This window comes from Procambarus clarkii, chromosome 18 (assembly GCF_040958095.1).
Source record: "Procambarus clarkii isolate CNS0578487 chromosome 18, FALCON_Pclarkii_2.0, whole genome shotgun sequence".
In the NCBI taxonomy this organism is placed as follows: domain Eukaryota; kingdom Metazoa; phylum Arthropoda; class Malacostraca; order Decapoda; family Cambaridae; genus Procambarus; species Procambarus clarkii.
Window position 1 is genome coordinate 25,762,608 of NC_091167.1, and position 12,320 is coordinate 25,774,927.

Sequence of the window (12,320 nt, forward strand, 5' to 3'; positions counted from 1 at the left end):
AAAAGAGCACTGAATCAGTAAATAGTTCATATGTTAATACTTTTTCTGGCAATAATTGAGCTCGATGTTAGCAGTAGCAATGCTGCTCTCAAAGCCTAGGAAAAATACTAACATAAATTGAAAATAAAATTTATAAATTTCATAAATACGTAATGGGTAAATTTATAAATTAGATTTGCATATGTTCATTACTTTAGGGCTGTAGCTACACTTAACTGTAGTGCTTGTATAGTATTGTATACTGTACTCTACAATATACAGTACAGTGGATATAAACTTAAAAATGCTCTGACCGTAGTTAATTTGTTTAAATTTTAAAGTAGAAATTGTACTCTTACAGAAAAGGACAAATGCTATTTAATTAAAAGTAGCATTGAAAAAACAAGGAGTATAAGAAACAGTATATGAATGACATGGTGTAATAATATCCTTTAGAGGAATAAGTGCAACAAATGAATACTTGTTAAATGGCAACATTTTTATACCTATAGCAGATGGAAACTACAAAAACCACGAGGATGAAAAATTTGATTTCATATCTTGAAACGTGCGGAGAAGGAGCATTTCAGAAATTGCTGAAAGTGTTAATGCAGTTGGGCCTGAGTGCTCTTGTTATGCGACTAAATGAGAGCATCAACGAGGAACACAGCGGGAACCTTGGGTAATTTCATCTAACATTTTCATGTACAGTACCAGTGTTTTGTTTTAAAATCCTCATATAAGTAGTGTTTATAGACTTTGCTTATACAGTATGTTAATTATGGGATTTAAACAGAAAATAATTTTTTATATTGGTTATCTTTTTTTGTTTAGTGGGAATAGCAATGAATTAGAGGACCTGACGTACATGCCAAACATCCATATTGGACAGCCAGGTCAACTGCCTACACTGCCTCGTCCTCCATGCAGAAGACCCGAGATGCCAGAATATCACATGGTTGAGAGCGGTATCCCTAATGAACCTTTGATAATAGATGTAGTGCCTTACAGGGAGGTTGGGGGTCAGGACTTGGAACCTGCATCGGTAAGTTTGTTTAAATTAGTGTACTGTACCTCTTAATTCTGCAAGTTTAACTTTAATTACATTTGGTTATTGGCAATGTAGCATCTTTGTTGGCTAGTACAGAATTAGCATCATAATAACGGAAACTGCGCTTGCCCAAAGCACTTTGGGCCATACGCAGCAACTTTTTACATCCAGCCACATGTTTATATTTGTCTGACTAATACTTAAATTTTTCCAGTGTGTTTGCTTTTAACATTGCTAAAGTGGAAAAATGTTTTGTAGCTGTCTTAAATACAGCCCACTAATGAGCATTCCTTTGTCTTGTCATCCTTCATTAGCATGAAGAGGTACTTAAAATATTTTGGCAACAATATTAACTTTTGAAGAATATATATTTTGTAAAAGTAATTTCTTAAGATTTTTTCTGGAATAAATCTGTCCTTGATTGATCTTGACTTGTAATTTAAACGTCGCCTAAAATTAACTTCGTAGGTGCATGATTAGTATTGTTCTGATATTTTGACAGGTGACAGATAACCTAGATTATTTACACTGAACTCCATGAAGCATTATTCTGCCATTAATGATTGGAGATAAATATTAAATGAAATAATAACCTTCTGTGATGACCATTTTATCTTTCCAGTTGTTTAATAGATATATTCTCTTCCTCAGGTGTATAAAAATCTCACCATGCCTCGAGGACTGGTATTCATGGCGAATTTTAAAAATTTTAATAATGATGAACATAGTCCTCGTACAGGGTCGGAAACTGATGTGAAAAACCTTACAATGTTATTTTCACAAATGGGTTACAGTATACCAAACGTCCACCTGAATATGAAAAAATACGTTAGTATATACTTTTAATGTTTATAGATAAGTTTCTTGGTACTGTACATCAGCATTGTAAATACTGTATGCCTCTTTCTAAATCTATCTTTATTTTCTCTATCAGTATGTGCTTGACAATATTATGGAGAAACTAAAATTTAAGCAAGTTTCAGATAAAGTAATTGATGAGGTAGCTTAAGCAAACCTCGCACTCGTCTAAATGAATACTACTGTACTGTACATAAATTTGATGAAACATAATGTTATGCAAAAAGTAGTACATTTCTTTTTTGACAAAATATTTATGCAGTTCTTCCACTTGCATATTAATTGCCATATATTATGGTTTTAAACATAAATATGCACACAAATTGACATAGCTACCGTGTTTACAGTCTTAGTGGGCAATTCCTATACTCAAGCAGAATGTCAGTAGTCTAACCCAAAATTCCACATAAACACTAACTCCACAACAAAGTCTCAAAGCTCTTTACATTCTTACTTGACTAGCCCCATCAGCAGGTTATATATGTGCAGATGGAGACCAAAACTATTCAGTTGTGTAGCTTATCATTAGCACAGGCAGTACTGTAGTTTGGGAATGGAGAGTACGGAAAGAGTAGAGTTTACAGTGGAAATAACTTTTGATTTGTGAAAATAAGTTTTATTATGGTGCAGGTGATGTGTAGCGAAGGAGCATTGGAACATTTTCCAGGATAATTTATGACATTTTTGGGGAATCTTTTGGAATTTCCATATTAAAATATAAAGATTTGTAGATTTAAGTTAAGAGTTTGTATAAGCACAGTACTGTACTCTTATCTAATTTCTGCTTTAAGCTGTACTTGCACATTCCCAAATTCTTAATTTAATTTGACATGCTACTACATTATTTTCTTATGCCTTCCTTATTATTATGTACTGTACTGTATTATATACAGTACAGTATTTAATAGTACAAATGTTTGAATTTCAAATGGTAGTGTAATTTACAATATTTTATATTTTCAGGAAACAATAAAGGCTTTAAGGGAATTTCAGGCCCTTGATGACTTGAATTATGTGGACTCTTGCATAGTGGTAATTATGAGTCATGGCCGCGATGAAAAGTCTTTTTACACCTCTGACAATAATTTTCTCAGTGTGAATGATGTAGTGGAAAGGTTCAGCAACAAGGAATGTCCAGCACTACAAGGAAAACCTAAGATATTCATCTTCCAGTACTGCAGGTAAAGAAATAGTGTAATGGTTATTCATCCCAGTTACAGGCACCGGACACTCCAGCAGACCCAACGGGACTGTGATGATTTAACCCTTAAACTTTGTAAAGATTTGTATGTGAAATTATATGAAAATTCAGTCAAATTAATGCTTCTGGAGAGATGATCCCTTGTCGAGCTTTACAGTAACACTTGCGGCATCTCCACGGAAGTAAACAATTAAAAAACTGGCTGCAACACCATTTTTCCGACCCACTCTCTCTCTACTGAGGGTCGTAGTTATAGAATATCAGATATAATTTCTTTAAGGGCTAAACATAGCCTTCCCGGTTTGGTGCCTTCTTTTGATAATTACTTACTTACTACTTTAAGGGCTAAGTATGAAATTGCCTGTTTTTCATATTAGGGATTTGATGTTTTCTTTATTGATTTTATCTTAATTTGTGTACTGTATTACTGTGGAATTTTTTTTTCCAAATTTACTATTATTTATCATGGGACAATATAGTGAATGAGTCTTGAATAAGAAACTTTTACATATAAAAGAAAAGCTCTTTCCAAACTTGTGCATAGAGTCCAATGTGCATATATATGTATTGACACTTGTTTCTTACACTGGCAGCATTTACTGTGCTCAGGAGCATGTGTTGAAGGTCAGACTTGGTCAAACATTAGATGACCAAATTCATTTTTTCTAGTCATGTGGAATGAGGTTCATTTATTGCATCCTATGCCAGTTTTTTCAGTCAACTATTGTCTCCTATCTTAGTCAAAGGGTTAACAACATGTGCACCAATATCTAATGTAATTGAGCAAAACTTGTAATTTCCAGAATTAAAATAAGAACAACTATCTTTGACTGTGCCATTAACTTTGAAACACCCAGTACACTACAGTAGGCATGTCAACCTGAGGGTTCCCCGAGGGCCATGTGGATCACATTTGTGTTGTCCTGAGGGCCACACACCACAACTAATTGAAGTCATTTAATAAAAATTATTGCAGAATATTTATATTACTTAGAAACACAGAATTTGCATACAAATGGTTTAGCGCCTAGCCACATTCATGAAGGGGCCGCATGTTTGACATGCCTGCTCTACAGTGTTTTGGTAAATATTTCTTATTAAATTTTATTGGAATGTGAATTGATTAATATCAGAATACAGTATGGGTATATTTGGTTCCATATCCAATCTCAATAACACTTGTGGCACAGAGTACCAAGTCATACCGTAGCTGCATCCTGAATAAAACAATTTCCATTTCCTGAGGTCTACATGCTCTTGTTATTGAGCTATTACATTCACAACAATAACAAAGTGATAAAGAAAACATGATCAAATTTATGCATAGAACTCTCACCTCAAAGTTGATTGCTTAAAATATGCTAGTGGATCCTGATATGAATTCTTTGTAGATCATGTGTGTCAAGGTTCAATTGTACTTAAATTAACAATTAATTGATTAAATGGAAAAGCAAAATTACAATAGTTTTGAAAAGTATAATAAGTAAAATTCAGAGTGCAAATGATAGAAAGTTGTGCCAGGGGAAGCTGTTGCCAATAGGCAGTGGCAGAAAGTCAATGAAACTGCATAACAATGTGGGATAAACATGTGAATAGAGAATGATGGGGAACTATGTTCTGGAAAGGGAAAGCTCATGGACAAAAATGTCCACAAATAAAGTTGTGTAGATGTTGCTGTTGAAATAGTTGGGTGGTGATACAAAAGATATTCTTTGATAAGTGACTGCAAATTATATGTAGTAAAAGTATTTTTGGGTAAGGGGTTACGAGGGTAAATGGTATGAACATCATTTAACTCTTGCCCACCTTTAACACTTAAACTACTGATGTTGCTCTTAAGAGAGAGACTGATGGTGCTCCTGTCGCCTATGGGAGATTTACTGTGCCTTGAAATGTTAAAAATTCTTTGTTTTATGTGGACGTTATTTGATACTAGAGACATCTGGCAATAGTTTGCCATTTTCAAAGATTCTGAAAGCCTTAGTTGCCTTTCTTTGCATCAGTAAATTAAATTGGCACCATGTCAGGTGCACGACCATCCATTTACTAATGCACTGGACACTCAATGGACACTTAATGGTAGGAGCCATTGATGCTAAATTTCAATGATTTTTATGAACCAGAAGATAGTTGTTCTAACAAATTTTTTACAAATATTTCGCTGGAAAATTAATTCTCCGAATTTTATGTTTTAAACATTCTTCACCTAACTGCAGCCAAACTAAAAAAATTTTTTTCAAACATCAGAAAGTACTGTAATGTTTACAATATAAAAAAAAATTTAATGCTCACCAGGAAATCGACATTAACACAGGTTCACAGTTAGAGGATTAATATTGCATTGCTGTCTTTTCAGTCGAGAGAATTGGGAAAAAGTTATCTGGTAATTAAAAGTTTCTGTAAGTAATAAATTTCCTTGTGACAACTATGTATTGAGTTGGATGGGTGCACAACATTGAATGGTGAAAAATGGACTAGTGAATTGCAAGCAAAAATGGCAATTCTGGCAGAAGATTCAGTATATGAGCTTATTGACCATATACTGTATTTATATATATATACTGTATATATATATTTTGAGTATTTGAAGACTTATAAATATTCAGCATTTTATTATTATTATTTCTTTTGAAAGCTTAAGGTATTAAATACACCTACAGAGGGACAGCACCAGATATTGGAGTACCACCTGTGCCTCAGCCTGTGATGCACAGTCGTGCTCTTGATGTCCAGACAGACTCGGCTCATTTTGGGGAAGCCATTATTGACAGACACCCAACCTACACGGATATGTACATTGCTTACTCAACTGTTGAAGGTAAGAATAAAACTGCCATCTATATTCTTACTCTTCCCAATTTACAAATTGTATTATCTCTAGTTGGATTAAATTCAAATCTGTAGCTTATGAAATGCTTAAAGCAGTGGGTTTTAGACTTTAATATTAAAATTGTTTCTGTATGGACTCTTGCTATATGAAGGTGGCTGAAATAGAAAAACTTTAAGAGGCTCTAATTTTTAAACCAGGCATGTATGAAATTTTATGGTGTTAAAAATCTGAGCTAGACATCCCTCCTTCCATCCGCCCACAGACCCTGCTTGTCATTGTTAGGTTAGGCAGTGATGTGGTGTAGGCTGACTCCATACACAGTTTCAAATGTAGATATGATAGAGCCCAGTAGGCTCAGGAATCTGTACATCAGTTGATTGACAGTTGAGAGGCGGGACCAAAGAGCCAAAGCTCAACCCCCACAAACACAATTAGGTGAGTACATACCTTTAGTCTTATAATAAGGTGATGAATATTCAAGATGTCTCAAGTGAAGGAAAGGACACCATGGAGGGGAGGGGGAGGAATTTATATGGAATCTAAGGCATAAATTCATAACTTGAATATTGAAGCAACTTTTGTCGGTGTAAGAATTATGAAGTGGAATGGGGTTATATTAAATGGTTAAAGGTGCATTCACACTTTAATATTTTAATAAATTACACTTTTTTTTTTTTTTTTTTTTTTTTTTGGTCATTTTGAAGTGAGATTCTCTACCTAAAGATAGAAAATGCCTCTAACTTCTGCTTGTAGCTCTTGCCCTTCAGTTCTGGAAGCCATTTAGTTGCATAACTTTTGCACCTTTTCCAGTTTGTTGATGAGCTTCTTAAGATATGAGCACCATACAACTGCTTTGGCCTAACAAAAGTCATGAACAATTTCTTTGTTCACGTAAGTGATTCACGATTGAAGTCGTGAATCAGTTACATGGATGGCAAAATACTAAAGAAATTGTTTATGACTTCTGTTAGACAAAAGCTGGAATATGCAGCGGTTGTATGGTTCTCATATCTTAAGAAGCACATCAGCAAACTGGAAAAGGTGCAAAAGTTATGCAACTAAATGGCTCCCAGAACTAAAGGACAAGAGCTATGAGGAGAGGCGTAGGCATTAAATAAGCCAAAACTAGAAGATAAAAGAAAGAGGTGATATGATCACTATGTACTGAATAGTAACAGGAATCGATAAAATTGATAGGGAAGAATTTCCGAGACCTGGAACTTCAAGAACAAGAGGTCATAGATTTAAATTAACTAAACAAAGCTGTCTAAAAAACATAAGAAAATTCACTTTTGCAAACAGAGTGGTAGACAGTTGGAACAGGTTAGGTGAGGTGGTGGTGGAGGCCAAAACCGTCGGTAATTTCAAAGCGTTATATGAGAATGCCGTGAAGACGAGTCACGATGAGCGTAGCTCTCACCCTGTAACTACACTTAGGTAATTGTGTACCTTCATCCCCCTCCCACCCCTCTCTCACTTGAGGCCAGTTTTCTTATACTGTCCAAATTGACATAATGCTTTCCTCTTTGATCCAAGTTCCTTCTAGGTTCCAGTTTTTTTCATTTCTCAAGGTTGGACTAAATCTTACTATGCAGGTCTCATACTCTGGAATTTGTGTGTTCCAGGTTTTGTGTCATTTCGTCACCCTAAACGAGGATCTTGGTTAATGGAGGCCATCTGTTTTGTCTTCATGAATAACGCATGTGATCATGAACTAGATTCGCTTATGAAAATGGTAAGATATTATGACTGAAGGACAGTAGAAAAAACAAATATTAATTATATTTAATAATTAAATTTTTAAGCAATCATCAAAATTGTAATCTCACCTATGTGGGGACCCCCATTCCACCTTGCAAAAAATAAATAATAAACAGAAAATCACACTTTCTGGTTTTGTGAGCTGTAGGAGGAAGCAGAGTTTTGAGATCATTGCCATTTGGTGTCATGTGCAAGTGTGAGGACAGTGGTGCAGGGAGAGAGGACTCTACTTTTCAACTTGGATGACATTTTGTTTGTTGCTTCACTTAGTTTACATACTGTAGTGTTTGTGTTGAGTAACTCAATTTATGTATACAGAGCTGAGAAAAAATGATACTGTATATAGACTTGCTATGTAATATGTCCACTTATATTGCACATAAGCCTGTTCCTGGCACAGCTGAATGGAAGTGGCTTAAAACTCATTCTTGCTGTAGTTATCTTCATATGTCATATAGGCATGGATTCAAATGCTGGTGGTAAAGACTGAAATTTAATGGTAATGGCATGTCTGTCATCTTAGCTGTATAGTTGAAGAAGGCAGAGGAGCTTGGTATGTTTGCTGATATTAATTAACTCTTGTATTAAACGAGTTTATTACTGGTGGTGCATCACTGGTCTAAGGTAGACTACTTTACCAATACCATATACTGTACCTGTACAGTATTGAGAATTACATTTAACTTTTGAGATCCCCCGAGAGAAAAGCAGCTATTTTTCTCCAATTTTCTTGGATTCCAAGGAGTCTAATCCCTTTTTTTTTATTGTAAAACCATTAATGTGCCATTTCCTTTATATTTTTTCATTTTACTGCCTTATCTAATATTGCATTTTTTTGTTTTATATTGCCTTAGAAGACACTAACATCTAGACTTTCAATAAATCATTAAATGTTACCCAAGCAGACAGCTTTTATTAGCTAGTCACTGTGTAGCCTTGTGTCGTTAATGTGATTAAGACCACCTTCTGCGAGTCTTTAATTTTATTCATAAAAACTTTAATTTTATTAACCAAACATTGATCTGTTGCAGGTTTCTCGTAGGGTGCGCGATAACTACACTGATGACGGCAACAAGCAAGTGTGCGAGTTTGTTAATAGAGCTTTCGACCGACACTTTTTCTTCAACCCTGAGCCACTGAGAAACACGTAGGACATTATTTGCATTACTTGATCTCTTCATAGTACTTGACCATACACTTCTGAATGAAATAAAAGCTGGTATAGAAGGTAAAATGAAGTCCTTTGCAAGTGTGAACCAAGGTGCTCATTAAGAAGTTTGTGTTAGATAAATTTACCTGGTTTGCAGGAATATCTTATCCTAGATTAAGTAATTTAAGGTAATGAATTGTATAAAATGTTGCCAAAAAGTTCAGTTTTATTTTAATACAATATATATTTTGATTTTACCCTTCTAGATCTTCAACTTCTCTTGCACACGTGATCAAACTCATTCCCAATCTTTTGCTATTCCTTCTCACTCTCGGCAAAGAACGGCAAAATCTGCACACAAATATATAACTATTGGTGGCACTGACCATGGCTTTACCAAGAGTACTATTGTAGTATTTTCATATAGAAATCTATTGCCTCTCCATTGAAAGAAATTTAATTTTTTCTCTCTCTCTCTCTCTCTCTCTCTCTCTCTCTCTCTCTCTCTCTCTCCTTCCCCTGTACTTGTATCATTCCTACACAGTATCACATTAATTATCTAGTCAGATTTACTTCTATACTTATTTATGCTGCATTGCTTTATCACTTTCATTTTGTGCATATCCTTCAAAATATATAAAAAAAAAAAGAATTATTTGCACATGAAGCTTTTTAGTGCTTTTTTTTTTTTTTTTTTTTTTAATTTAAGTTCCAGCTAAAATCAATTGGTGTTGCATCTTTCATTTACTACTAGTACACACCTTCAGTGACACTTTCTATATTTTGAGCCTATATGATGGCATGATGTTTATTATTTTCAAAGAAATCTCAAAGCATGTAATTGTGGGGGATGGGTGACTACCTACAGACACACTAAATAAAGCTTGAATCAGTGTTGCCTCAGGCAGAAGGATCAGGGAAGCGAGCATCACCGATGCAGAGGTAATAACTAATAATGCGAGATGCAGGGGAGCTTGATAGTTTTGCCAATAGTCAAAGGTTTAGAATGAGAGAGAAAATTAGAAAGGGGTCAAATGGTGGGACAGTGCCTATAGCATACATTATTATACCCAACCTATACTATAGTGGTTTGATATACTGTTTTTATATACATATAGTGGTTATTTTCCATCTGTTCTTGAGAAAGTCATTATCTCCGATGAAATGTTAATTGAAGTTGTTCCGAGTTGCTAAAGGTGTTTTTATTGATAATTTTTTTTATTTCATTGATCATTCAGTCAACAGCTATTGTCATTTATTTCAGGGATGCCGTTTATAACCATTACATCATTCTCTGGATCTGTTCCTCCTTTACTATTAATATAATCCATTACAATTATTCTGTACTTGTTGTCATGAGTCTCTCGCTTTAAACTTCCCTGACAAATTTTTTCACTCGTTACTCATCTCACGGAGTATGTGATAATTTATTATGTACAGTATACTTCAACTTCCTAACAAGAGCTGTTCATAATAATCCAATGTGGAGTGTTCTGAACATGTTTGTATTGTCTTAAGTTACTATAGGGTGTCTCTAAAAAACATCAAACTTTGATGAAGAATAATCCAAAGCTCAATTAAACAGCATAGTGATAGACTGGTTTTACATATTAAAAGGAAATTAAGGTTTTCCAGAACATTCCAGTTCTAGGATAGACTGATATCTTTTGTGGTATATTTTTCTCTACTAGAAACAAAATGTAAATACAATGCAGTAAATATATATATATAGGAGAAAATATTATCCACCTGATGTGTTTTAGGAGTGTTGTAGCCTTCCCAAGTGCATGACAGAGGCAAGTTGGTATGTAATAAGCCTGCAGAATGTTGACCAATCGACACACTAGAAGGTGAGGGACGATGACGTTTCGGTCCGTCCTGGACCATTCTAAAGTCGATTGTGAATGGTCCAGGATGGACCGAAACGTCATCGTCCCTTCATTTTTCTAGTGTGTGGATTGGGCAACATACTTCAGCCTCATTATTGTGACTCATCGCCTGCAAGCCTGCAGAATGTTAAGCTTGACAATCCCTCTTGCACGCTGCCTTAGAAACAAACTTGTACAGATGTGCTGCAACAAGTCATTTGTTATGGGCATTAAATATGACTTAAGATACGTTCAGTAGAAGAGAAAACAAGCAAGTTTGGTTCAGTGAATCTTCCTTGAAGTGTAATAATAATATTTAAGTTGACTGTTGTCTTTCAGATTCAGGTTGACAAAGTTAGTATTGCAATAAGTAACTTGACACGCAAGTCTTTCAGATACCATTGTATCAATGTACAGTATATATTTATGTACAGTTTGCATGAGCGGTGATACACACGCAAGAAAACCGACATTAACTTGCCGTTAGATTTGATAATATTTTTCTCCACAATTTTTGTTAATTCCTGAAAATAGTAATTTGGATGACATTCTACTCTTGGTTGTCTTCTTACTAGTTACTGACATTGTTGCTTTCTATTTTCATTTTCCTATTTTCTTCAAATATTTTTCAATACAATACAGTATTAGTTTTAACCTTTGGGTCACTACAGGTATTTAAAAATAACTTATGAATTTTGTGATTTCCTAGAGTGCAGTGCTCATATGTTAGTCTTAGTAATATAATAATTTACTTATTAGAATGAATATATTTTTTTGTGGAATAATCATATGATATAAATCTGGTAATAGCTAATGTTCACTTAGCTTTTAAAGTATGAAAGTGCAATATTTATTGAAACAATTCAGAATTTTGATTGGTGTTAACATTAGTTACCACATCAACCCATTTCTAGATGGCTTCATTGTACATTACTAAGTTATCGGTAATTTATAAAGAAATATGCTATTTAAATAATTTAAGTTAATTTAAGCATTCCAGATTTTTTGTATAAATTTAAGATGAATTAAAATAGTTTGGTTTATTTTGTGTGAACAGTTTTGGATGGCAGGCTTTATGCTAAATGACAGTAAGAAAGATACAAAACATTTATTTAATAAAATTACATAGCCAGTAATAATAAAATTTCAGAATTACCATAATTTTTGCGGCTGATTAAAGTCCCAAATTTCCTGATTTAGACTTCATAGGACTTGTATTTCTAAATGTCATTTTGACATTTAAATAGTATTTTTTAATACAGGGCTCAGTGCACAAATTATATGGTGTTCAATATTAATTTTATTTTATTTTTCTAAACTTTTGATACTATTTTCTGATAACTTAGCCAAGAATGTGGTACAATATATGTACTTTAGTACAATATATGTACTAATAGTATAGTATATGTTAGTAGTAACTTTGAGTAATAGAGCATGCATGTCAAACTTCAGAATAAGTGTATTTCTTAACATTTTCCTTTTATCCACACATTGTTTGGCCCTGTGTAAACAGAAGGGCAGGGCAGAAGAGTGGAAAAGAGCAGGGCATAATTTATAATTCCACTTTTCTATGCATTATGTATCTGGTAATATGACATCCATAATTTGTATAATTCATATGC

The 12,320-nt window shown here is 34.1% G+C and overlaps 1 protein-coding gene across 4 annotated transcripts in view; it reads left to right on the top strand.

The window, feature by feature from the left end:
- LOC123754306 (caspase Dronc) overlaps positions 1–12,320 on the top strand; it is a 40,504-nt gene that overhangs the window by 12,626 nt on the left and 15,558 nt on the right. For 3 of the 4 annotated variants that reach the window (XM_045736567.2, XM_069326383.1, XM_045736566.2), the window contains exons 3-9: positions 492–661; positions 814–1,024; positions 1,682–1,858; positions 2,852–3,069; positions 5,750–5,907; positions 7,545–7,654; positions 8,712–8,827. In XM_045736567.2, the coding sequence (XP_045592523.1) occupies positions 492–661; positions 814–1,024; positions 1,682–1,858; positions 2,852–3,069; positions 5,750–5,907; positions 7,545–7,654; positions 8,712–8,827 (1,160 nt within the window). The remainder of the gene's footprint in view (positions 1–491; positions 662–813; positions 1,025–1,681; positions 1,859–2,851; positions 3,070–5,749; positions 5,908–7,544; positions 7,655–8,711; positions 8,828–12,320) is intronic. The other variant, XM_045736569.2, reaches the window with a different exon arrangement.